The sequence below is a fragment of the Populus nigra genome, chromosome 1 (genome assembly GCF_951802175.1).
Source record: "Populus nigra chromosome 1, ddPopNigr1.1, whole genome shotgun sequence".
Lineage (NCBI taxonomy): Eukaryota > Viridiplantae > Streptophyta > Magnoliopsida > Malpighiales > Salicaceae > Populus > Populus nigra.
In genome coordinates, this window is record NC_084852.1 from 6665731 (window position 1) to 6692639 (window position 26909).

The 26909-nt window shown below is 34.1% G+C and overlaps 3 protein-coding genes across 5 annotated transcripts; 1 reads left to right on the top strand and 2 right to left on the bottom strand.

Annotated features, from left to right (window-relative positions):
* Nucleotides 1-333: 333 nt before the first annotated feature.
* On the bottom strand, nucleotides 334-4227 carry LOC133698832 (uncharacterized). Its single transcript, XM_062121923.1, has 6 exons — nucleotides 4004-4227; nucleotides 3379-3443; nucleotides 3243-3272; nucleotides 1993-3130; nucleotides 1539-1778; nucleotides 334-528 (listed from the first exon to the last, which is right to left on the bottom strand). The coding sequence occupies exons 1-6, from the start codon at nucleotides 4043-4045 to the stop codon at nucleotides 460-462; spliced, it is 1584 nt and encodes a 527-aa protein (XP_061977907.1). The 5' UTR covers nucleotides 4046-4227; the 3' UTR covers nucleotides 334-459.
* Nucleotides 4228-8213: 3986 nt separating this feature from the next.
* LOC133670121 (chlorophyll a-b binding protein 13, chloroplastic) lies at nucleotides 8214-9587 on the top strand. Its single transcript, XM_062090590.1, has 3 exons — nucleotides 8214-8436; nucleotides 8566-8727; nucleotides 8925-9587. Exons 1-3 carry the CDS (start codon nucleotides 8317-8319, stop codon nucleotides 9432-9434), a joined length of 792 nt encoding a protein of 263 aa, XP_061946574.1. The 5' UTR covers nucleotides 8214-8316; the 3' UTR covers nucleotides 9435-9587.
* A 305-nt stretch (nucleotides 9588-9892) lies between these two features.
* LOC133670100 (myosin-2) lies at nucleotides 9893-23905 on the bottom strand. 3 transcript variants are annotated; one of them, XM_062090580.1, is made up of 26 exons: nucleotides 23710-23905; nucleotides 23365-23426; nucleotides 22116-22593; nucleotides 21143-21244; nucleotides 20900-21043; nucleotides 20647-20797; nucleotides 20513-20540; nucleotides 20174-20342; nucleotides 20015-20078; nucleotides 19884-19897; nucleotides 19710-19794; nucleotides 18579-18682; nucleotides 18325-18463; nucleotides 17643-17761; nucleotides 17374-17529; nucleotides 17200-17289; nucleotides 16474-16551; nucleotides 16189-16347; nucleotides 15086-15253; nucleotides 14651-14856; nucleotides 14430-14565; nucleotides 13205-13334; nucleotides 12764-12877; nucleotides 12573-12688; nucleotides 11588-11800; nucleotides 9893-10786 (listed from the first exon to the last, which is right to left on the bottom strand). In XM_062090580.1, the coding sequence occupies exons 3-26, from the start codon at nucleotides 22557-22559 to the stop codon at nucleotides 10322-10324; spliced, it is 3594 nt and encodes a 1197-aa protein (XP_061946564.1). In that variant the 5' UTR covers nucleotides 22560-22593; nucleotides 23365-23426; nucleotides 23710-23905; the 3' UTR covers nucleotides 9893-10321. The 3 variants fall into 3 exon arrangements, with proteins under 3 accessions (XP_061946564.1, XP_061946547.1, XP_061946556.1); XM_062090563.1 differs by having other exon boundaries at nucleotides 23639-23905; XM_062090572.1 differs by having other exon boundaries at nucleotides 23365-23453; nucleotides 23639-23905.
* Nucleotides 23906-26909: the final 3004 nt, after the last annotated feature.

Sequence of the window (26909 nt, forward strand, 5' to 3'; positions counted from 1 at the left end):
GAAAGTCACAAGGCCCTAAACAATCTATTTGATAAAAGTCAACTTGTTTGACGTGGGAAGAGTGTCGGCTATGGGACTGTTTGGAAATTTAAAAAGTATATTTTTAGTTTTACTAAAAGTTTTTTTTTATGTATCTTTGAATTACTGATTTTATAAATAATTTTTTTAAAAAAAATTATTTTAATATATTTTTAAATAAAAAATATTTTAAACCACAATTTCAATTCCAAACTATTATTTCAATGCTCAGATAGCAAGGCCTGAGGGAAAATAACCACGGCGCCTGTACGAAAGAAAGCTAAGCATGGCCAGCAAAAAGAAGAAGAAAAGGCATAATAACAAAATTTGCCCCTGAATATGGCAAGTTTGATATGGAAGCAACAGAAGTGGGATGAAATTTCACGTTCTCTGATAGAGAAATTACGTTTACAATATATGTACTGTTCAGCAATGCTTTGTTTATCGGAGGTGTCTCCTCTGAGTCAAATTTGCTGAATGCCTCCCCTTGGTTGGACTGCTGGTTTTTCCCTGCTCAAAAGTTTGTTGAAAAATCAGATTGTGTGAAGCTATGGCATACAAAAATTCACAATCGAGCCAAATAATGACACTCAATTTGTAATCCACCAGAAACATCATATAAGAGATGTTGCTCGGTTCTTTGTTGAAGATAATCCCATCTTCAGACTGAAAGACGCACTTACCACATGAACAAAAGAACTGTAAGCAAAACCACACCAACGATATTCCATCATAACAACACATCAGACCTCTGCATGCAAGTCCAATAAGAAATCCTCCCTAGGAAATAAATTCCGTCAACAAACTCAAAAGCAAACAATTGGAATTCTTTTTTTAAATGAGTAAATTTTGATTTTCAACTGTCACGTTCACGAACATATGGAGCTGCCAACCTCAGGTACTATTGCGTTCTTATGAAAGGTCAAGTGGAGTTAGAGGAGGAAAAGGAATAAAAGAATGGTGCTCATTCTCATACCTGCCTTCGCAAGCTAAAATTCCCAATTAATATTCAATCAAAATTTTAATTTGATTGCAACATGAGGAATGAGGATTGGCGAGGACAGGAGCAATAAAGAAAAAACTTCCACATCATACACATTTATCAGTCCAAACCCAGCATGTGATTCAGAATTTCATATTCTTCCCTTCTTGTGTTTGTAATGCAAAGACATCTAGAAAGAAACAAATGTCTTCCACTAGAACGCGACTGCTCCCACAGGGTAGAAGTGAAATAAATCAAGATGCTTTATAACAGAAGGCTCTTGTTAAATTTCTCATTACCAAAATTTAGTTAACCATTTCAGACTTCTTCTAATGAGCTGTGTAATATTTAACTTACAGATAAAGAAGAAGAAGAAGAAGAAATGTTAAGTTTCATTCAATTTCCGCATGCATGATTTTATCCTCATGAAATAGTAAAGAACCTCACATGTCCATAGATGAATATGCATTTTTCAGGAAAAAAGAAGCAAACAAAATCGAAGTTGAGGACAGAAAATTGATGTTCGACAATTTTGTACCTTTTGTCTAACCAGCACTGGTTTGTCACCCTTTTGTGGCACATTCAGTTTAGTCCCTCTGCTGCTGCAATTCAAGCTCAAGGAAGCTTTTCCTGTCACGTTTTCTTTTCCAGGGCCAACCAATTTGTTGATCCCGCCGACTCTCACCTTCTCCTTAGCTTTTGCGGTACCAGGTAATGGGTGTAGTTCATTACCTCTATGGTCTGCCAACGCTTTTACACGAAGGGTCTGGTTCTGGACCTGCAAAGTTTAACAATTTCAACTTGTTCCCATCTTTATGACAAGTCATTCATTAAAAATCCTATAATAAATGTTACTCATCTTGGCAACCTATTACTGTCATTAAAATAGAATGCAATAAATTATTTTACATGTAATTTATCAAAGAGCCAAAAGTTTCTGGGCTTGGAAAAATTTAGCAACACACATCTCTTGAATTTGTACAGATTCTAACCTTTGATTTTAGAGCTTCTAGGGAAGCTGACTTTGCAACATTACTTATACCTCCCTTCGTAGAATTAAAGACCTTCTCCTTAACTCGAACAACAGAAGCCTTGGACATGTCAGAATCTTTTGTTTTCTTCCTCGCTGCTTCAGTCATCCTTGCCACATTTCTGCTATCTGGAGTTTGTTCTTTGAACGCAAGTGTTGAGCTCTTAGCATCGTAACCAGGGTTTGACGATGATCCCCAACTAGATTTGCTGGATGAAGATTTGCGATCTCTTAATTGCTTATTCTCATCATTAATCTCCACCCTTGATGCTTTTCTTGTAACAAAGCTTTTCCTGAGACCATTCCTGACAGCTGACAAAAGCCCACTTGCGTGATCAAATCCTCGACTTGATACTTCTAGGTTCCTTTGCTTTGCTTGATGATCTCTCTCAGACGTAACAGTACTTGTATTGCTTTCAGCTGCCTTAACCACCAGAGAATTCAAACTACTTTCTGTACCACCTTGACCAGATTTGGCTTCTAAATCAGTTTCCTTAGCATTTCGAGTGAAGCTCTTCCCAGAAACCACACTTGCTTTTGACCTAGAAGTTCCTTTAGAATTTACTAAGCTTAGTCTGGGTTTTATTTTGTCATTGGGTTCTGAATTCACCCTCGAAGATACTTCTAGGTTCCTTTGCTTTGCTTGATGATCTCTCTCAGATGTAACAGTACTTGTATTGCTTTCAGCTGCCTTAAACACCAGAGAATTCAAACTACTTTCTGTACCACCTTGACAAGATTTGGCTTCTAAATCAGTTTCCTTAGCATTTCGAGTGAAGCTCTTCCCAGAAACCACACTTGCTTTTGACCTAGAAGTTCCTTTAGAATTTACTAAGCTTAGTTTGGGTTTTATTTTGTCATTGGGTTCTGAATTCACCCTCGAAGACTTACTTAACACCTTAATTGGATGCTGCTTATTCATTGAAATATCGTTACCTCCTCCCCATTTCTTGCTTGCATAATGTTTGCCCCTTGATCTTGAGACAGAGGATGGAATATTCGGGGAAAATGACTCATTACACTCAAAATCTGAAGATGTACTCTTCTCACCAGAATAAGCAAACGCAGCTTTTAACTGGCGAGAAGAACATTGGTGGAACCTGTATTGATTTAGTTGTTAATAAGCATCCCTCTTTTAGATTTTCACCAACAAAAATTCCACTGCTAAATATGGAAGATAGAAATATAACCAAGGAGGATAAAGATGCTTACGGATGGCTAGTTCTAAACCACTCATCATCTCTGAAATGTGGAAAAAAGAAACGTATCAGTATCACAAATGCAGAATTTCGCTTACCATGGAATTCTAGTAGCAGTTCATAACATAAAGAGGAAGTGATGAACTAACACATCTTGGTAGTTAGACTTCGCTTCTACCAAAAAATCCACCCAAATTGGTGCTTCAATTTCTTCCTATACATCAACAATCAGAGCGTAATCAACAACGTGTAATAAATGAATGCGTGAAAATCCAGATAAATTATAAAGGCCAACATTAGCAAACAAAAGGCAATGTGATTGAAAACAAAAATGATATCAACTGAGCCTAAAGTTTTGGAAATAAGACATCTAATATGCTCAAATCATTTCAGGAATATTAACTGAGTCCAAAATCAACATTGTATATCATGACATAATGCCACAACAAATCTAAATTTTTTTTGAAAAAATCCAATCAATAATCAAAATAGGACCCCAAGATTAAAAATATACTAGAAATAAAACATCTCCTGCCCGAAACATGTTAAATACCTATCAGAGATACTACCAAGATACCAAATTCAAGATAAAGAACCTCGAAATTTCAATCAAAACCTGTTAGATAACCCCTCATAAACTACACACATGACCCTGATAAACCATGTGACAAAATCAACCAAAAAGAAAAAAACATTTCACAATGCAACAAAAATCAGGTACCCATTCAAAGATACAGAAAAAACCATAAACCCTATTAGAAGTACGAGAGTTACCAGAAATGCCCAGTGATCTCTAGCCTTATTAATAGGATCCATTTTATGGTTTCTTTCGTAAGTGATGAAGAAGAACCCTTCAACAACAAAAAATCACACTGTTCATGTTTCTTGATTGAATTGTTGTAAAGAACCCAAATTTTCCATTTCTACTCTAATGGGTTTTGTTTGTTCTCTTGGCTCCTCCGCTTCTCTCCTGTTTTTTTTTTTCACAAAAATCCCATTGTGGAACACGTGTACATTACACGTGACGTTACAAGTGTCTTAGATCTCTGCTTGAGTGAGTTAAGGACGTCGGATTGATTTACGAGTTAGTGCACTATGTGGGGCCTACGAAATTTGACGGTTGAGATCTTTTGATGGGAGGGTTGAAATGTTAATAAAATGGTATGGTTTTAATGGAAATATGGGGCAAGTAATTCGACCGTTGGGAAATTTTGAAATATTGAAATGATGGAATGAGAGTGGGCGAAGGCTACTGTCACGGCGTGGTTCATTTTCTTACATGAAGGACAAATTATATTTCGGAAGGAAGGGAGACCTCGATAGAAGGAATTAAGAAAGAACGAAGATTCTTTTAAGCTATTTGCAATATTTTTCTTCCACTTTTCTCCAATGTTTCTGGATTTTTTTTTAATAAAGGAATTAAGAAAGGACAAATTTTGGTATGGGTTTTTTTTTTTAAATTACACAGTAATTTAAAAGTTTTTACAAAATAACACTATTTAAAATTGTTTTAATTAAATAATAGACTTTTATCTCGTTGTGTTTTAGATACATGAAACGTGTGAAAAACATACAAAGACACAACAATCCTTTTTCTTTCCAAACTGATGTTTTTAGTTTTTATTTTTTTAAACAAACTAACAGTACACTTGTTTTTTTGCCTTTAAACACCCATAAATCAAACTCATTCTAGTCTCTCAGTATTCTTAGATGTTTTTCTCTTCAAATTCATTAACTAAATTAAATATTAGATTAACAGAATAAATAATAAATCTCATTAGAATTATTTTTTTGTTAGATTTAAATACAAGAAAATTTGTTGCTAGAATTCTCTTGGCTACTGGAATTTAATTGATATCACGATTCAGAATTGTAACATCAATTTAATTGATATCGTGATTTCAACTCATGACAATAATAAAATAATTGCTATATTATTTCAGTAAAACTTTTTATTGTTGTGTTAATTCACTATTTCTTTTTAATTGGAATGCAAATTGCTTAATTTGTCCATGTTTATGTCCTTCTTTTCTCATTGACACAAATTTTTATAAGGTTAGGAAGGATAGAGGATAGAGGAAGCAAGGGTTGAGTGTCGTTGGAAAATTGTTCTAAACTTCTCCATCATCTCCCTCCCTCACATCTTAACATAAAAACCGATAATCTTACGATACAAAATCCTAATAATTGTAATTGAATTGGATAATAGGATGTGCTGCAAGGAAATATATTCTTTTTTTACAATGTAATAGGTCGTGCTTTTGAGATGGTTAGGTGATTTTCAAACACTAAATATTCTAAAGTGTAAACAAGTAGTTTATGATTGATATAATCATTGTAAAAATTGATTTTTTAAAAAACGAAATATTTGTTTTAGTACAGATAGGAAAGGGTTTTTTTTTTTTTTTGAAAAAGCGACAAAATTGATGAATTTTGGACCTCTGATTCATTTTTTTCTTAAGAAAAATTGTACCCAAATACAAATACCTTGAATGTGGGACTCAACAACATTTTATTAATAAAAAATTCTTTAAAAAACATAAAAAAACACTATAAACATCCACATTATTTTTTTAATTTCACCCTCCCAGCACAAAACTAAACTAAAGTTCTGCAATGGGGGAGTAATATTTTCTTCTCACAGGAATATATTTGTCTTTCAAAAATTTACTAGGGGTATGAAGGACTTTTATTATTTTATTTAAAAAGTATAATTACCAAAATAACCTTTTAGGCAATTATCCAGGGGCTTTGTGGTCATTTTCTTTTTTAATGAATAGTAAAAAGACTTAAATACTATTGGGATCAAATAATTTTAAAATCTCCGTGGAGGGGCATTCTCGTCTTTGTCTCTAGATTTTTTGTTATTTTTCGGGTGGGTTCAAAGACACATTTGTCTTTTAGTAATATAAAATATTAAGAATAGCGTAACTACACATGCCAACAAGTGGAAACCACTTGTGTGCCGCAATCGAATGCAGTCTTCCACCATAGTATTCATTTTCTCTTGGTGTGATGGGTGTTAGCAGAGGATAGGTAATTTGTTTCTAGTGGCTATTTTTTCTCTCTCTCATCCCCTAAAAAGTATATGCTGACCCGCTTTGTTTTTTGTGTTTCATTTTTAGTTCTTATTTTTTTTATATCTAGTTTTTTCATAAAACTTTTGTTTGTTTTCAATTTAGTTCTTCAATTATAATTTATCTTTTATTATTTTTTCCAGTTTTATCCTTGTTTTTTAGATTTCTAATTTTTTTTCTTGGCTTTTCTATTAAAGTTTTTTTGGTTTTCAATTTCATCATTCAATTAAGGTTTATGGTGTATTATCATTTTCAACTTAGTCCTCATTCTTTTTATTTTTCTTAGTTTTGTTAAAGTTATTTTTCTTTTCAATTTAACCCTTTAATAAATAAAAATTTGTTGCTCTCTCATTTGTTTTTATTTTTTAAATTTTCACCCTCATTATTTTAGATCATTTTGTGTAATTGATTTTTATTCTTTGTTCCATCCTTTGTATGTTTTGGAATTGAACTTTGTAGTTTTTTTATCCATGGTGTTTCTGGTTTAATTACCCAATTCATAAATTTGAAATGTTAACGCAGATCGATATCTTTTCTTTCACTTAATTTTTTTTAGATTTCATCATTCGATATTATTATTTTTTTAAAAAAATGGTTTTGTGGTTTTTTATATTTCATTTCTATGAAGTTATCTCAATTTTACAACATGAGTAACACATTGTAGGTTAACCCAAGTTGGTTGACCTGTTATTATCTAAGTTACATGTTTATCACGCTAACTCGGGTTAACTTAAGTCATTGTTTTTCTTTTTTTTTAATCCAATCTCATACTTCCAAGGTTTTTTTCTAAGTTATCATGATCTTTATTTTTATAAAGATTTTATCCGTTTATTATCATTATCTATTTTCTTATGTAATTAAAATAGAGTTAACCTATTAAACTTGGTTAGACTTGTAACCCCTGTCATTTGTTTTTTTTTTATATTTCTTTTAAACACGCTTGCATCACCTACATGATTACTCTCTTTTTCTTATTTTTATTCTAATTTTGGTTATTATTTTTATTGATACTTTTTTAATAATTTTTAAATTTATATTACAGTTAATATCCTTCTTCTGTGATTTCTTGTTTTGCTTATTTTGTTTTTTTAATAAAGGTTTTTTTAATGTTTTGTGTGTATTTAAATTTTATTCTTATTCATCTATAATTTTTTTATATTTTATATAAATAAAATTTTAAAAAATAAAAAATATTTATTTATTTTAATATGTGCAACCTTGCATGATATTTTTTTCTTTTATTTAATAAAACTATGTACATGTCTATTTATACTGAGCACAAAATCCTTGAGCACAACTGAATATGAATATATGACTCATGTTATGAAATCAAATACTTTGGTTTATATCCATCTCTTAATTTTTTCATTTTTATTTTTAGTTATATTTAATGATTTTTTTAATTTATTGACATAAATGGTTTTTGATTTATTTAGTTTGATGTATATATAGGTTTTTCAATTTATACTTTGAATTTTTTTTATATAAAAAAACACGTCGGATAAGCCTGCATATATATTTAATTTTTTTTAAAAAAAATATTCAATCCACAGTAAAACACGAGTTAAAAAGCTAGTAATCGAAACTAAATCACTTCTCAAGTAATCTTGAAGACCATTCAACATGATGTATTTAAATAAATTTTTATAAATACTGGTCTCAAGATTTGAATATAAAAAATGAAATCATTTCTTTTCAAAAAGAGATTAACAAAACTATCTAAAGGAGAGACAAGATAATATAGGAGGATAGAAGGAGATGAGTTGGCGATACTTAAAATCCTTTGCAGCTTCCTCATTGGTTGTTTTAAACCTCTAAGACCCCCACCACCACCACATGTCTCGCTTCCGTTCTTCACCACTCGTTCTTTTGATTCTCATGCTTTCCTTCACATATAAGCTTAATTAACACTTCCCTTTCGACGCCCTTCCAGTGTACATTTCTCTCCTCTTCAAGAGACATCAACAAGTTTTAACCTAAGAAAACACTGTAGAACGTATTTGCAAGACAATGGCATCACTTGCTAGCTCCAGCACCATTGTTAGACCAACCCCGTTTCTTGGCAAAAGGGGTTCAAATGCTAACCCTCTTAGAGATGTTGTCTCCATGGGAAATGGCAAATACATCATGGTAGCTCTCTCTCTCTCTCTCTCTCTCTCTCTCTCTCTCTCTCTCTCTCTCTCCCTCCCTCCCCTCTAGTTGTCCTTTTTTTTTTTTTCCTTTGATGGGGGCTAACATGGATAGGTTCTGCTTGAATAGAGCAATGAGTTGTGGTATGGACCTGACAGGGTGAAGTACTTGGGACCATTTTCAGCTCAGACTCCTTCATACCTGACTGGAGAATTCCCAGGTGACTATGGATGGGACACTGCTGGTTTATCAGCTGATCCTGAGGCCTTTGCTAAGAACAGGGCTCTTGAGGTAACCTTTTTGTCTCCAAAATCATGACAAGTTTCTCTATAATGAATAATAATTGCCTTAGAAAATCATGTAAGATGGAATATTTTGATAATGCGACTTGGATATTACTAGCCTGGTACAATTCTTGGAGAGGTTTCAGTGATGGAAAGAAGGATCTTCGACAACGTCGAATTAAAACTATTATGCAATATTTTTAGGTGATCCATGGCAGATGGGCTATGCTTGGAGCACTAGGCTGCATCACCCCAGAGGTCCTTGAGAAATGGGTTAAAGTAGACTTCAAGGAACCAGTGTGGTTCAAAGCTGGAGCTCAAATCTTCTCAGAAGGTGGATTGGACTACTTGGGCAACCCCAACCTTGTCCATGCCCAAAGCATCCTTGCTGTCCTTGGATTCCAAGTTGTCCTCATGGGCCTTGTTGAGGGATTCCGCATCAATGGTCTCCCCGGAGTAGGAGAGGGTAATGACCTTTACCCTGGTGGCCAATACTTCGACCCTCTCGGCCTGGCCGATGATCCAGCTACATTCGCCGAGCTCAAGGTGAAGGAGATCAAGAATGGACGGCTAGCCATGTTCTCCATGTTTGGATTCTTTGTTCAGGCTATTGTAACTGGAAAAGGTCCCCTGGAGAATCTCTTGGACCACCTAGACAACCCTGTTGCTAACAACGCTTGGGTCTACGCCACCAAGTTTGTGCCTGGGTCATAAATTAACATTTAATTTCTTGGATTAGAATGGAAAGACCTTGCCTGAATTGTCTTGGTTCCTGTATTTCTAGATTAAAGACTTCGTATCGTTGAGATCCAAAGTAAATTGTATAACCTGTTTTATTGTGTGATCCAGTGTAAATTGTTGTGACGACTGAAGGTTTTCTTAATTAAGATGAACCTCAAACATGGAGGCATGGCATCAATGCTATACAAACCTTACTGCCTGCTATGCCACTGCATCAAATTTGGTGACCTGACCAAAAACCCATGACGGATATTCAAGAAAGTTAAAAACACCATGAGAAACAGCATTTCTAATTGATTGATTCAACTTTCAAGCAATGTTTCTTCCAAATATGAACTTGGTATTTGCATGAACAAAACAATGACAGCAAACTAGAACAGAACAAGCCGATGCTTGGGGGGGGGGGGGGGGGGGGGGGGGGGGGGTGCAAATTACTTACAATGTACTTGTTATGATAGAACAACATAACAAGCAATATAGCAATTTCACAACTGGGACTACCAAGTTCGTCCTTGCATCTACGCTAACAAAATATACAACTGACTTCCACTAAAAAAAAAAAACCTGGGACAGGAACAAACCTATCTGGCTATTCACATGGCCGTCAATCCTTCCACCAAGCAACAAAAATTGGTAGACACGTACAATTTCTCCACCTACACTACCCTCATGAAATATACATACCAATTGCAGTTGCCATAACAAGAATAAAAGCAACACATCCAGAATCGGAAAGGAAGCAGCTTCCTATAAGCATTGTCGCTCCTCGATTGCTGCTTTGAGTACTCTTCAACTTTCTCCATGTCACACCAAATATGATCATATCATAAGCTGGATCATTTTGATCCTCTCATGACTGCCTATCTTCTCCACCATTTTCGGCGATTTCTATCAACTTCTCCATGCCCAAGTTTGTGAAGCCTTGCCTTTGTCTCCCGTAATCTAACCTTATAGTCTTTCTTCCAAGTCTCAAACTTAAGTTTCAATCTTCGAAGCTCTTCATCAGGATTCATGTTGGAAGCTGATTGTCCTGCCCTGACCTCAACTAATGCTTTGGCATCATCATCGAAATTTTGTTTCTGCAGCTCAAATTCCTTCGCGAGATTGTTGACTACATTTACAGAGCCATTATTCTCCCTCCCTGCTCTTAAATCAGGGAAGGCATTAGCAAATATGTTGGGTGTGTTCCCACCAGGAGTTCTTGATTCCATTGAAACATTATCTTCAGAATCATAATCGCGAGGGGATGTAGAAGAATCAAGTTTTCCAGGTTGGGCTGCAGTGTTATCAGCAGCAAGACTCTTTCTGGCAGCAGCAAGACTTGTCTGCAGTAGAATTAAAGAATACTTAGTCAGGCAATGGATACTGAGTTACTTTGCAGTTTTCAATCTTTGTGTGTGTAGGCTTGTGTGCACACACATCAATAAGAGATCAGCAATTTTACTTTCCACATATTGCATTTGAAGCTATTGATAGAGGAGCAACCATAAAAATTTACATGGATTGTCATGCATCGATATGCAAAAATTAATCTCTTAATTCTCGGCTTTGAGATGGATCATGGTGCAGAGATCAGTAATAAAGGAAGTAGCAGAAAGGTTTTGATCTCCTCAGAAGATATGGACCTGAACCAGCCCAATACCAACAAAATTTACCATTACAGCTATTGAATCATTCATCAGAGGATATTTAATAAAGTTGCCTTCTCAACTTCTCCTGGGTTTTGAAAATAAGTCCATCACATAACATTAGAAAATTGAAGATACTACTCAGTTAAAGAGCATGACCATACAATTTACGATTCCTCCACTTTTTTATGACTCTATAGTGGGACCTAGACCAGCTAAAGAGCATTGGAAGTCCCTATGCTTATTTAGTGGATCATCATGGGCAGCCAATATACCTAATATGTACATGGGAATGCTCAAACCAATTCCAATTGACAATCTAATCCTACAGTCTATGTATCTAGTGAAATATAATGACAGTTCAATATAGAAGCAATTGCGTGAAATTAATTTCTCCACAGTTCTTAAATCTGTTTTAAGTTCCTGTTATACTAACCACAAAATAAAACATATGATGTATGCACTTAGTAATGAATTAATATTAACAAGCAAACTCACTTGCAATGATAACATCTGCATCTGCCACATCTCTTCCATTGCTTTCATTTTTGCCTCATAATCTGACCACCTTTTCTCATACTTTTGTAATTGCTCTTGCAGTGCAGCATTTTCCTCCTCCTTTTGCCCAATTGTTGCTTCTGCTTTAACAACCCTTTTTTGGAGCTCTGCCAAAATTGAAGTCTGAATGTCAATCTGCTCTTGTGGTATGACCTGATCAAGCACGAGAAGTCAACTTCTTAGCTCTTCAAAGATGCTTGATATGCACAGAAAAAACAAGGAAAAGGCCTCTCTAAATATTGCACATGTCAGAGCATACATGAAATCTCATCACAGTAGAATGGAACAACATAATTGCACAATGTTATACCCAAAGTATAGCGTTCAAACAGACAAGGCCAAGGATTAACACTGCCCTGAAAGGTTGCAGTTCATCAACAAATGCCATCTATCATAGGTTGAATATAATGCATTATAGCAGGCAGACCAACGACAGTAAATGCAATTATTTATTGTGCACATTGTTTTATTGAATATCAAAATTTCAGAAGAAAATACAGTAGGTTGACTGAATACATGATATGGAAAAGGTCAAATACCTAGAAATCAATTCAAACCAATGAAAGACAAACACTATACAGCCAGAAAGAAGAATGTATTTGGACATTCAACAAATGAACCTGGCATCCATACAGCTTAAAACTGTGGGTGGGTGGGTGCAGAAAAAATCTGTACATATGCATAATAGTGACACAAATTTCAGCCTTGTGGCCCTTCCTCCCATGATGAGTTTCATAAGACAAATAACAAAGGAAATACAACTAATTGAAAGAAATCTTGCCAGAAGCCAGAGAAACCAAATACGTGCAAACTTCTGTACATTATATTTGGGAAAGGCAGTGACCAACAACCAATTTCAACAAAGGGACAAAAAAGAAAATAAAATCAGGTTGTTGAAACGAAATAATAACACCAATGAGCGTACCTTCACTTCTGAAATCTTCTTGCCTGGCTTTCTTTTAGAATTTGAATTCTCATGGATTAACCGCTTCATTTTATGCATATTGTTGAAGTGCTTTCGAGCCAACCACCCCCGGATTACTGCAGGGACAAGTAATGAGAATATTGTATCTAACAGACAAAAAGTAAAAATCAGCAATAAATAACAGCATTTACCAGATTGTAAATATACAGCTGCCACTAGCTGCTCATCCAGTGCTATGGGAGCACTAGCTGTGCACTTCTTTTTAATGTGATTGAATTTCCTTCTTATGTTTTCACCACGGACAACTGCATCTCAATAGTAACTTGAATCAAATGCTGAGCAGAAAATACTTAAATAATCAATAACAAGCTCCTCAGCATCCATCCTAAAGGAACAGACCATGCTAAAGCTGCCTGACAATTGATTTTAGTGCCATATAGCAAAAACATACAGAGCACCAAGGACAAAGGACACCTAAAAACAGAAAATACGATTTGTATTTGTATTTGTATTTGTATTTGTATGGTGCAAAGAAAATGTGAGCCAAAATATGAAATTACCAAGACTACAAAGCAAATGATAAAAATCTCAAATGAGACATTGAAATTTGTTTTTGAAGAATAGTGCATTACATGATTGTAATATCGTCACTCCTTGTTTGAGTTCATGGAAATTGTGACGGGCCTGGCCACCACGGAAGTATTTTTGAACCCCAACAATACCTCGCAGAAACTGTTTTCTCTGCTCTTCTAATGTTCCAATCTGTGAGCCAACAATAAGAGTCAGGGAACTAGTTAAACATGAAAATCTTGCTACAAGCAAAGAGATTTATTCAAACCAATTCCTGAAAGTAGCATCAAACTAATGTGTGAACTCAGCTATGTTTTGCTCTTAAATTGGGTAAATGATGATATTATTGTACACAGAAGAATAGATTGTACCTCCACGTAATGAAACATGGAAATATTACAAGCAAGAACAGAGAGGAGCCAGCAACCCAATATTGTTCCAGCCACTTTAAATTTTTCTAACTCGTCTCTTCCTTTTTCTGATCAAAACCCTAATCTAATACACTGGAGTGCATATAAGCAATTGATACTTAAAGCAACAGCCAATCAAGGCCACAAGGACAAGCAAATGTTCACAGAAATCAAAGCTAACCAGTATGATGACAGCGGCCATATATAGCTTGATCTATTGCACCAGGGCAGAAACAAACCAAGCCAAGACAATTAGAGGTTTGTTCCATTCAAGCTCTATGTGGTTTAATTCTAAAAAGCTTGAGAAATAAATTTTCTAATGGCAGCTCAAGCTTGGAACTGTCGCAGACCTTGGATCTATTGCACCAAAGAAGAAACAAACCAAGCTGAGACAAGTAGAGGTTTGTTCCGTTCAAGCTCCATGAGGTTTAATTCTAAAAAGCTTGAGAAATACATTTTCTAATGGCAGCTCAAGCTTGGATCTGTTACTAAGCTTGACAAGCTTTGATCAGATCTTAAGCTCCTCTATTCCATTGACAACACTGGCAAGAGCCATGCACTCAAAACTTTTACTTGGTCATCTTACACTATTGTTAGTTTTATTATTTATCATTATTTTTTTCATCTATTATGTATAAAACACTTTCTGTTAAGACTTTATTTTCTAGACTGTGCCAGGGTAATTTAATATAAAGACAATCCAATGATTAAATACAGCTCTGGAGGTTTAGCAAAATACACCCTGTCATCAAGTCCATGCTAAAAGGCTGAATTACAACTTCTGGCCATTAAAAGCAACTCAGATATAATCCATAAACACCATATTAGAGGAAATAACAAAACATTTATGAAGTGTGAAAATAACATGAGTACATACCTGGCCCATCCGAAGATACACTTTGGTGTAACCAACTTGATACATTTCAGGGAGGACATTAAAATTTTTGAGAACAGCAACTGACAAGCTTAATGGATCCTGAGATACATTTGTCTCCGGGAGCAGGAAACCATATCTAAATCCAGTGCAGGGTTATGATAGGAACGATCAGCTTTAAAATAAGGAATTATTGGAGAACTAACAGATTGTATCTTATTTACCTTCCTGCAAATTCTTGATGAGTCATTCGAGTAGGATATCCAGATCTTGAGATCCTCACAACCTCCAAAACTCCACAACATCGGAGTTGCTTTGAGACAAGATCATCTTCATACTGGCCAGGAAGCTGCTTAGCATTTGGTTTTATGCAGCGAATGAAGTGAGGTGTAGTTTTCTCCAACTGGTGCATTAGTTTGAAGAGTTGAATCTGTAGGCAGGAACAACCACTCAACATTTTGCAAAATACAAATTATGCCAGAATGCAGATAAAAAAAAAGGTTGATGCTGTTGCCAGAAGAATTATTATTTTGCTCAAGCACAAGATACAATTTTTAGTATGCAGCGATCAATTCTAGAGCACCAAAAGTCAACCAGTAAAAGTGTTCAAAATGCCAGAAAATTATAATTGTTATGCAGAACAGTAGAAGCTTATCTACCTTGAACTTTGTGCCAACACTTTGCATCGAGGGTTCCGACCCACCAAATTGGATGGATGGACTTGCTAATTTCAGTAATTGACAACCACATGATGATAGCAATTGGATGAAATCAGAGTGCATTGGATCTCGGTTCTTTTCCAGAAAGCCATTTGTATCATACACAACCTGACAAAACTCCAAATATTAGTTTATTCTTTAACCTATTATCAACTTAAAGGTTCAGAAAGAATAAAAGTTTCGATGTATCAGAGTCAAATGTAATTTTAGCTGACAGCTGGAGATGCTACTCAAACAAAAGAGTAAAATATGCCAAATACAAGAAAAGGTACCCTCTATCAAAATAAATATCTTAGAGCATTTTCAATTATGAGAAATTACTTGTCTCATTGCTAAGATGCAAATAAATATTAAAATTTGGATTTAGAACAAATGAGTTCCGACATTAAGAGTTTCCTTTGGCATCAATTCCAACTACTGAGAAAAATTGAAGCTATAAAAGCTCTACAGAGTTTCATCATTGTAGCTTTATCTACAAGTGGATCAAATTTGCAACAGGTGCTTGGCCATGATTAGATGCTGCAATATAATTGTTTCCTATTATCTAATTAACTACTTAATAACAAGAAAATCCTCGAAGGAAGAAATATAAGCAGGAAGATATACAGCACCACTTTGCATCTTCAGCTATCCCGCATTATATGGAACTTTCTTTTTTTCCAGAATTGTTGATAATTAAATTTAAAACATGAAAATCATGAGTGAGAAAAGGGTGGAAAGATGGATGATGCAGGACGACCACCAATGGACATAAAGAAATATCTGCAAAATCATTAATAGTACAAGGGTTGAAGTCTTCATAATTATCAGATCCCTATTTACAGGCTTTTTTTGTAACTTTTATTAACTTTTTCTGCGGTCAGTTGTTGTTGTCGTCATGTAAGATTTTTCTTAAGCAAATTATGAACTGCTTTACATGTATTCATTTCAAATCTAATACGACGGAACAAGCAAAAACCCTGATTGAACTAAAGCTGCCAATCTGACTTAAAAATTCAACAGAGCAAAAAATCATAGCTCCTCAAAAGTAAACTATAACTCACCTCTCCAGCATAATGACAAACACCAAAAGCCCTGCCTCTTTCACCTTTAAAACAAGGATTACCATTCAAATATTGCTTGAGCTTATTGGCAAAGGTTAAATCAGTGGCATTGGGGAAATTTGATTCCTCATCCAATAACGACAATAGCCCCAAAGGTTTCTGCAGAAACCAAAACAATCAAGGAGTGACCACCTTAAGTATAAGGCAAGCATTTTGATATCACATGCCTAGGAGAACTCTACAGATGCATGTGCAGGACATAGACAAGAGAAGCTGTTAAAATACCTTCTCAAAGAGATTTAAGCACTCTTGGTTATCCTCAAAATCAACTTTAGTCCAGTCAATCCCATCCTCTTCATACTCCTGCAATTAATAAATAAAATTGTGAGTTTGACAGTTAAAACAATCAGATTCCATCAACCAAAATTCTTAAGCAGGAAGGGGGGGGGGGAGAAAATACACCCAAAAAGTCAATGAGACTTTATAGATGAGGAAATAAAATAATCCAAGTTTTAAAATAGAGAAAAATGGTTTGCGATAATTAGTTGGTGTGATCAGAGCAATGCAGACCTAAAAAATGACTTTCTACACATTTTAAAATGCAACTTACAAGTTAGCACAGAAATTTAACTGAATACTTATACACTTCAATATTGGAGTTGCAACAATCTACATAGATGTCACATTTGTTTCATGCCTATGACCAGGCAGCATAACTTAATGGAAACAGAGAGGCCAACAATTTTGGTGATGTATACTTCTTGATTCGCTTTTAAAAATCCCTCTTGCACAATTTTGAAAGTGTCTAGACAGCAAAAGCATATTCATTTCATTTTTATTAATTAGAGATGACATGTAAACATTCTTTCACAGTGAAAAAACACAGAAAATAAGTTTGTATATGAAATGATAGCATATGGATAGCATTTTGCACCATTGCAATCACGAAGGCCACTTCCATTATGATCAGCACACCCCAGTGTTGATGTTGCTTCAATATGATATGCTTACCTGCTGCTCAAGTTTAAATAGATGCCGGTTGAAATGTTGCTGCAGCCTCTCATTTGCATAATTTATGCAAAATTGCTCAAAGCTATTATTCTGAAAATGTAACGAGGTGATCATCAGGGACACAAGTGTAGAGCACTAAAAGTCTCACCAAACAGATAGATAAGATTTATAAACCTTAAATGACTCAAATCCATAAATATCAAGGATACTTATGGATCTCCCAGTAATCATCAGTTCACCCACTTCAAATGACTTGTTTATTTGTACCACAAGCCACTCAAACAGGTCTGCATAGATAAACTTTGACAATGCATCTCTTCTATCAATAGCCTGAAAAGAATACGCTAAGGAACCCTTAAAAAACCATGTATCACCGGTGAATATACAGTGCTTTTGGGGTAATGCGTGGGTAAATTTGTTTTCAAATGAAGAACTAAACATGCCTGCTGCATTGTCAATTTTTTAGCAATGCTATCCTTTCCAGCTTGGATTTTATGGCTTGATAGAGCCAGCATCAGATCCTGGGCACTGCAATTTAATAGCCTGGCAGCACTGTTTACAGCTGCCAAAAGGAAAACAAATGGAATCAATCTTATTTCAGAAAAATCACCATGATATACCAGTGATAGCATGTCATGAATTTAGCATTGCCTCATGCAATGTGCATGTTTGAAGATCCATTATTAATCAAAATCATTGGATAGGTCCATTCCACTCATTCAACTGAATGTTTATATCAGCAGACATTCAAACACATTCCACGTGTTGTTGATCATGCAAATACTATTTCAGCATGATACTTGAGATGAAATTGCACAAATGATTATGCTCATCCAAATTGCCATAGGAAATCCAGGACCAAACTCATTAAACCCCATCTCTTTCGATGAAAATATTCTTCCTTTAGTGTTAGGAAGACACCAACTCTTAAAACAATGAACAGATTCAACTAGGCACTTGCACCTTTTTTATGATGACTCGAAACGAGCTAATCAAGCCAAAAACAATCAGTATGTGATTTCCCAATTCCATTTATGGTGGAATAAGAGAAAATAAGATATTTTCAGCTATTCTCAAGTACTGAAAGCTGGCAATTCAATTTACTCAAATTGATATCACTCTTACCTTCATCGGCCAATGCCTCCACATGATTTTCGTTGTCAATTACTTGAAATGAAATGTTTCCAAGCCATAACACTGCAGCAAGCATTGCAAATGCCTGCTCTTGATCTTCTTTGTGAATTTGAACAATGTCCAGGGCTTCCTGGGGAGACAAGGAAAATAACACACAAATAGGGAAAGATGGATGCTTATGAACATAAAATAAAATGAAGTGACAGTGGGCCTTCAACCCATAAACAGACAATCATTTGAATTACCACAAGCTTATGAAACTTCATGCCATCATCAACACCGTCGATTACCAAGCACTCACTCTGGTTAAGATACTTGTACTCACTCGCCATTTTAAGGTTAAGTCTATCTGCAGAAGAAACAAGAAATTACCCCAACTTGTATCAATTGCATAGTGGAACATAGAACTAGAGAACACATGATATATGTTTACCTTTTCAAGAAAAAGAGCTGGAACATAGAAGTAGAGAACATAGAAGTAGCATGAGAGTTTCTGACTGACAACTACAATAAAGCCTTCCCAAACTAATCTCAGTCAGCTATATGGATTTATGATTGACCATTAACAAATTTCATTGTGTTGTGTCTTCTACAATTATTAATCACCAACAAAATTAGCATATAGAGAAGGTTCAAGCAATTGGATGATCTTCCATTTGGTTACAAAAAACATCTTTCCAATTTTGCAGATTTCATTTTCTTTTTTATCAGGAAAAGGTGTTCATTTGGCAGAACACGAAGAACTGTTTCCAATTATATTATATTTTGAGAAAGACAACATAATACGTAAATACATTGATCAAGCATGAATATCATTTGAAAAAAAATAACAAATTATTATAATCTGAGGGCACAACAAGGATTTACAGGCTTCAACCACCAATGAAAATAAAAGCAATAACAATCAAAGAGAGGAAAAGTACTTTGGTAATAGTGAGTATCAAGAAACTGCGCAACAAAGTGGATGACACCAGATGTTTTTTGGGATGCTAATAGGGTCGGGGAAAAAAAACTTGAAATTGGTAGGATCCAATGTTGTCCAGATGAAAAACAAAGCAAAATTGTATACAAGTTTCGACATAAACATGGAAAAACAAGGACTCACAATTCTTCTTTTTTAAGGGAAAGGATGGGGGGGTTTGCAATATACTTGGGGAGAAAGAAAAAAGGCTTTGATTTTTCCAAGACTGAGTGAACCTTCATTTCCCAGTGCAACTAACATTCAGTTGAGATTCTAGAAGTTATAGACACGTGAGAAACTATTAGCCTAAGCAGCATTATGTCAATGCTACTAGTTCAGCCCTTTCTGTTCTATGAAAGAATGGAAAATACATGCATCCCATCCCATACAAGGTAGCATAATGCAAAAACAGTACCTCTAAGAGTCGATGGAGCACCAGCACAAAGTTGGTAGAAGATATGGTATGATCTTTCACCATTGGCAAGCTGAACTACTCTTGACTGGTCAAATCAGAAAATGTAATTTCAGAAATGGATGGTAATGCTGATTGACATTCCAAGCTTAAACTTCAGAAGCAGGGGTAACTTACCTTTTCGAGTAGGACTACCAACAATTATCATCGGCGAATGGTTTTCGAATATACATGGTTCAAGTTAATCAGTAACCAGATATCAAATGGCAGACTAATAATGACAATCTATTCAACTTCAACATACTTACAAGTTTGGATTTTAGCACCACAAATATTTCCTGATGCGGTAAAATGAATTTCAATCAACTTTCCCTGCACCAATTGAGAATTACCTATAAACCAAATTGCAAGAACAACAGATTTAGGAATCTAACCCAACAAGAAGAAAAGAATTGGTGACAACTTACAAATCTACTAGAGTTGTCATTCCTGGATGTTTTTGCATTCCCAAATGCTTCAAGTATACAATTGGTCTGAAGGATTTCATACTCCATACCATCATTGCCACAACCAAGAGCAGCCAAGTACTGCATAGCATACTTTGCTGTCTCAGTTTTCCCAGCTCCACTTTCACCACTGTAGGATAAATAATAAAAGTTCAGAGCAGCAGAAATATCTCAATTGCTCATGAAACATGAAAGAGGCAATTAAAGTTGCATAAAAGAAAATACCACAAGACAACAAGGGAAAATATCATGGAAAAGCTCCAAATTAGACTACATTAATGAAAGAAAAAGGCAACAAACCTTATGATTATGGATTGGTTCTTTTCATCTGCAAAGCCGCATACAGGAAAAAAAAGAATGAAGAAATAAGAACTCTCAGAAACAATACCAACTTCAAACTCAAATGGTGAAAGGAAAAAAAACGATTCATCCACCTCTCATCATCTCATTATAAGCAGCATCTGCTATAGCATAAACATGAGGACTGTCCTTAGCATTCTGCTTGTAAGAAGTGAGGGTTTCATTTCCATAAATTGGAATGTCTTTAAAAGGATTGACAGCAATCAAAACTGGCCCTGCTTTACTCTGTGGAAGGAAACACAAGAGCCAGTCAAAGACAAGCCGAAAGGAAACATAAATTTGGCTTGCAAGGCAATTGCATGACCATCAGAATTATATTCTACTCACATAAATCAGATCCTGAGCATATCTGTGCTTAACATTATGAAGCACAGAAGGTTCATTTAAATAACTAAGCTGAATGAGATCATCTACACCCTCAAGGACATCAGGATTTGCAGGTATGAGCTCTTCTGTAGACACTTTGATAACCTAGCAAAATGACAAGCATTATTGCATATATAATCCACCAAGGAAGTGACCAGCACATGTGTAAATAGAATCAGGGATAAAAGGAGCTTATTAACTTACAGTTCCTGATGAAAGTGAAACAGTTGCTTCATCCCCTGAAGTTGACTGTATCTTTCCTATCCCCCATTGCCCATTTGGGAGCCGACACCAGACACGTAGCCTCTGGAAAAAAAAATGTGTAAATTAATGTTTCAATTCTCACAAATTTAAAGAAAAAGCAGAGAGAATTTTTACACAAAAGTATGCTCTTCTCAAAACAAATCTGGTGCCTTCTGGGAAGCTACTGTAATAATTGACAATAAAATAACAAATCCTTAGTATCTAGCCTCTCTAAACACTTCAGCTACAGTGGATCTTCTAATTCAAATGAGGGTGTTTGGCACAGCTTTTGCTTCTGCTTTTAGGTGCTTTTGGCTTAAAAATGCATTAAATTGATGTTTTTTAGTGATTTATGATGATTTTGATGTGCTAATGTCAAAAAATAAAAAACAAAATTGAAAGAATGCATTTTCAAGCAAAACAATATTTTGAAAAGCACCCTGCACCACAATCCTAGACACCCATTTATGATAAAAGGTGTCATCCAAGTACACACTACGTGATACCTACTAACTCATCTCAACAACACAACAAAGTTAACTCGTATCTTCTTTCGCACTCTGCCCCACCCACCATAAACCATTAACAATAACAACTCTGCTCTTTCTTCAAAGTTAGTCTTTCAGTAAGTACAGCAATATAGAATAGGAACTACTGTTCTCTTCGAGCTTAAGTACCCCTGCTGCTACACATGACACCAATGAATTCTCCATGATTAGAAACTTTCTTTAACTCTTAAAATTACTATTTCTGCCATGTAATTATAACAAAAACCTTAACTAACAAAACATGCATAACAAGAAACACCCAAGCATTCCTCTTCTTGCAACACAAAATTGCAAACTAATAATAATATTACACACCAATAACCAAGTTAATCCAACAAAATAAGAATAAAAACCAAACACATTAATTAATTTTTTTCATCAGTTACCTTCTTGATAAAATAACCAATGTTATCATCCCACTCTGGCTCTTTCCCCTTTGGCACTGAACCCGTGACTGGTCCCTTCCCTTTCTCATTATTCTCTTCTACATACGGATTAGAATCCACACAATTTTGATCTTTCCTCATTTTCTTGCTTCCGAAACTCCCTGATTTGTACCCTAACTCCTTCTCCTTTCTTTTATTATACTCCTTCACTTTAGTAACTCTTGTCTCCTCTTTGCTCTCCACTTGTCCATTGGAACCAACTTTAAAGTCTGTAGGCAGTGAGTGGCGTGCCGATGGAAGCCGTGCCCTAGAAGCAGGCCGTGCTGGCAAAGCGGGTGGCAGGTCCTTTGAATTCTCCAAAGCCTCATCTCGTCGCCGCAGCGAATCTAGCATCTCCTCCAGAGAGCTCCTTGTCACTGCAGCTGGTGATGCTGATAACATCATTTTTATCGCCAATTTTTCTTCCAATGTCAAAACCCTGAAAAAATGACACACCAGTAACTCATAATCTTTAAGAAGAACGCTGAAAGTGGGACCTCAAAAATTAGATTACAGTCAGGATTTCTCCTAACAACTTGGGATCGATGCTTGCGTTTATGAGGCCCAGAAGGTATGAGAAGATGTCACAAATTGGGTTTTTCTTTTCTGTTTTGGTTTTTCTCTATTGAGTCAAAAATTGAATAAACTATAAAATTGTCACCAAAAGCTCAGAAACTTGTAATTCAGTACACAACACTTTCAAAAAAACAAAACAAAACAAAACAGCTTAGATAATCTGCTTAAGATCAACTTGGGACCCGCAAACTTAAATTAACAACTAAAGACCGGTGATTATGAGACCCGAAATGCAAAAGAAAAGGGAAGAAACTCAAGATGACACCATCTTCGCAATAAACTATTATATATACAGAAAGTTTCTAATTTGGGGTGGTTTTGTGATTAAAACAAATATTAAAGAGGAACAAAGAAAAACGAAGAAAAGAAAACTATAATTCAACAAGAAGTCGATAATTGTTACCAAAAGCTGAAAAATTGGGATTTATTAAGGACAGCTTGACAGCTTACAAACCCTAATCTGGATCAAAACTACAAATCTCCAGAAACAATAAAGAAGACAAAAATCTCAAATTCAAAATAAAAACAACTTCTTGTCTCAAAAACTCAAAATTGATGTTTAGACAAGACAACAATTCAAAAATAATAATAATAATAATAATAATAATAATAATAATAAAACAAGTATACTTACAATTGGTAACCAGAAACTCGAAATCTTTGTCTCCAACAAACGCCACCTTGTCCACTTCGAAGCTAAAGACCCAAAAAAGAAACCTTAATCTGGACAGAAATTTAAGGCTAAAGGTTTTAAGAGAAGGCGAGATTTACAGGTGGAAACAAGAAAACAAACTTCGTTTTAAGGAAAAAAGAGCGTAAGTTACGAGGGAGGTTGAAAGAGTAACAAAATGTGGTTTGAGTTCGTTAAGAAAACAAAAAACAAAAAACAGAGAGAGAGAGAAACAAACCTTGAGACAACAAGGAAAGAGGGAAAAAAGCTGTTTTTTTATAGAAAAAACAGCAGAACAGAACTTATTACTAGTTTTGATGAGGTTGTTGTTGCGGGTAGTGTCGTTGTTGTTGCTGCTTTAAGGTTTTCTTCTTCTTCTTCTTCTTCTTCTTCTTTTTTGTAATGTTGTTTGTGGTTGCAGGAATTCAAATTTTGTGCTCGTTAGGTGGTGAGGGTATTTTTATTCGTTTCTTGTCAAAAACGATTTATTAGATCTGATATAAAAGATGATGGATAAGGCAAAATGTTAAAACTTTGCTTCATAAGACGCACAACATTTGCCACCGTAATGGTAACTCTTTAAATTTATTTTAAAAAAAATAATTTTTTTTATGATATTAATGTGATAATATTAAAAATAATTTTTAAAAAATAAAAAAAAATATTAATTTAATATATTTTTGAATGAAAAATATTAAGATTAGAGAGGTTGTATAGACATAAATTTATTTTTAAATTGTTCAAAAGACTATTTAGAATTATTTATTTATTGTATTATATTTAATTTTAATTTAATTGATAAATAAATTAAACTTATATATTTAGAAAAGATAAAATTCAATTTATTTTTTTCTTTTATTATACTTATCACCTTCCTCTTATTTTTTTTTTTTAAGATCTCTAAAAAAATAGATAAATGACTATTTTAAAAAAAACTACCTATTTAGTTTAATAAATCACAGAAATTGGCTTTTAATTTATTTTTGTCCTATTTTTAGATATTCAATTATTTTTTAAATTCAATTCTTAACACTTAAAAATAATTATACACATGAAATTTTATTAAAACATCTTAATTTAATATACTAATTTATTTTATTTCATGTATTTACTTTTTAAACCAAATATATTTTTATCTCTTTTATCTATTTCTTCTATTGACCAAATATAATGCGACTTAAAAAAGCCACGAGAGAAAATATGGAAAGTTTACCGGGGGTTTTTGGGTGTTTTGTTTTTATTTTAGGTGGAATTTACAGCTTTTATTTGGTTTTAAAAAAGTAAATATTTGAAAAATTGAGTTAATTACCGTTATAGGATTTGCTGTGTTGTTTGGTTGGATGACATTACCCCACTGAGATTCTACTGCTAATGTGGGACTTTGTTTATTGCACTAGAAATGGAATTATATGTAATGATGTTATCTACGACAAAAAAAAAAAAAAAGAAGAAATCTATCAATCAATCATGGATTGCCGTAACTGTTAAGAAAATTCAAGTTAAAACTAATTCTGATCTTGAATAATTGAACCCATGGCCTCCTCTTCTTCGTTATAAATTTATTTTCTTTTAACGATTCATTAAATAACGAAGCACTTAGACGGATATAATTTGTATAAATAAGGTAGTTAGCTTTTAAACCCTCTACTTTCCTTCGTTTAACATTCATAGTATTATAAGATTAATTATGGCAAATCAAGACTAGGAGAGTGCTTGACAGTATGATAAATTTTGCTTTTGAAATAACTTTTTTTTTTGAAATGCATGTCAATAAATTTTTTTTATTTTTAAAGAATTATTTTTAACATCAGCACATTAAAATAATTCAAAACATATAAATCATATTAAATTTTAGTAAAAAAAATTTAAATTTTTTGAGATCACGGTTTGCACCGTATTTCTAAACATAGTCTAAGTCTCTTGTAAATTGAATTGTGGTTGTTTTTTAAAGTATTTTTTTTAGACATATATTAAAATAAATTTAACATCAGCATATCAAAACAATCTGAAAACACAAAAAAAAATCATTTAAAGTAAAAAAATTTAATTATTTTTAAAACATAAAAACAAATAAGTTCTAATTAATCTCATAAATAAAAGGAAAATAAAGTTCCTCTTGGCATAAAGTTTTTCAAATTATTTTTCATATTTAAAATAAAAAAATTACAAGAACTCATGTTATAAATAACTTTTAACTTAAAAAAAAAACACTTTTTAATCTGAGTCAAATTTTCACTTTTTAATGATATAATTCTTTTCGTAATTCGTATAGCTAAAACCGTGGCGTGTGTTGGTTATAATCAAATGTTCTTTTAGAGAAACATTATATATATTTAAATAAACTTTCTGCTCACCCGTCATCCAGTCGCTTGGAAGCTAAGCACATAGACCAGTGAATTAAAATGATCCACTGCCGGAAATGGCATGGTAGTGAATAAGCTCTCGAAAGAGGGCACTTTCATTTTTTCCGGCATATAAAATAATAAGAATAATTGACGAGTTTTAATGGCTGTATGCAGTGCACCGTGCCGAAAAGGATAGGGAATGTCTTTTTGTCCTTGGACCATTTTTAGTCGATTTTATTAAAAAGCTAAAATAATCTTTTGAAAATTAAAATCATGTGCATGATTATGGGTCGAGTTAAGATAAGGTATTGTAAGTCAATGTTGGTTGGATTGTGACCTTCCATGCTGAGGAGGGATGCCTGAATAACTTGGAAAGTTGTTGACACTAGGGCCAGAGATGAAAAGCTAATTATTATATTAAAAAAATATATAAGTGTAGTTTTTCTTTTCATGTGATAAAATATTTAAGATAAAAATAAAAATAAAAACTTAATTAGTGTATCAGATGAGATCGGATTAATCGATTGTTTAATAAGTAAAAAATAAAGTTTGTGGGACTTGTTCAACCTAGCAGATAAAAAGCGAACCGATCACGCTGTTCAAATGGTGATCTGGTTAAAAAAATTCATGTCATTGTCGTTTTAACCTTAATTTATTCCCAGCTTAAACGTACAATAACAAACTATCAAATGATTAAATCGTACAAAAAATTAGAGAGTGAAATGAAAAGACAACGACACATTGTATTAACCAGGATTAACATGTAAAAACTGTTAAAAAATAATATAAATCATATATTGAAACCTCACTTAAAAGTTTAAGTTATTGGGTTGAATTGATTATTTGACATGGTATCAGAGCCTTGATGATCAAGCAGTTACGAGTTCAAATCTCACCATCCTCATTTATTTGATAAAAATTAAGCACAAGGTAGTGTAAGCTTGTGCAGGTTTCAAGCTCAAAGAGTTTTCACTTGAGAGGGTGTGTTAGAGAATAATATAAATTATATCTTGAAACCTCACTTAAAAACTTAAGTTATTGGGTTGAATTGATTTTTTGTTAAAATCTATGACCTAGTAATGGTCATGACCAGAATGAGCTAACTTAGTTGGACAATTTGTGTCTTTCTTTTTCCTTTATTTCTTCTCTTCCTGGTTGGGCTTT

Excerpts from the sequence above, each read along its gene's own strand:
- LOC133670121 (XM_062090590.1), top strand. The coding sequence starts at position 8,317 with ATGGCATCACTTGCTAGCTCCAGCACCATTGTTAGACCAACCCCGTTT. Across the intron at positions 8,437-8,565 it reads GAAATGGCAAATACATCATG|AGCAATGAGTTGTGGTATGG; the intron begins GTAGCTCTCTCT and ends CTGCTTGAATAG. Across the intron at positions 8,728-8,924 it reads CTAAGAACAGGGCTCTTGAG|GTGATCCATGGCAGATGGGC; the intron begins GTAACCTTTTTG and ends CAATATTTTTAG.
- LOC133698832 (XM_062121923.1), bottom strand. The coding sequence starts at position 4,045 with ATGGATCCTATTAATAAGGCTAGAGATCACTGGGCATTTCTG. Across the intron at positions 3,444-4,003 it reads GAGATCACTGGGCATTTCTG|GAAGAAATTGAAGCACCAAT; the intron begins GTAACTCTCGTA and ends GTTGATGTATAG. Across the intron at positions 529-1,538 it reads CAGTGCTGGTTAGACAAAAG|GGAAAAACCAGCAGTCCAAC; the intron begins GTACAAAATTGT and ends ACTTTTGAGCAG.
- LOC133670100 (XM_062090580.1), bottom strand. The coding sequence starts at position 22,559 with ATGATGTTATCAGCATCACCAGCTGCAGTGACAAGGAGCTCTCTGGAG. Across the intron at positions 13,335-14,429 it reads TGTATCTTCGGATGGGCCAG|ATTGGAACATTAGAAGAGCA; the intron begins GTATGTACTCAT and ends GTTGGCTCACAG. Across the intron at positions 11,801-12,572 it reads AGAAGATTTCAGAAGTGAAG|GTCATACCACAAGAGCAGAT; the intron begins GTACGCTCATTG and ends GTGCTTGATCAG.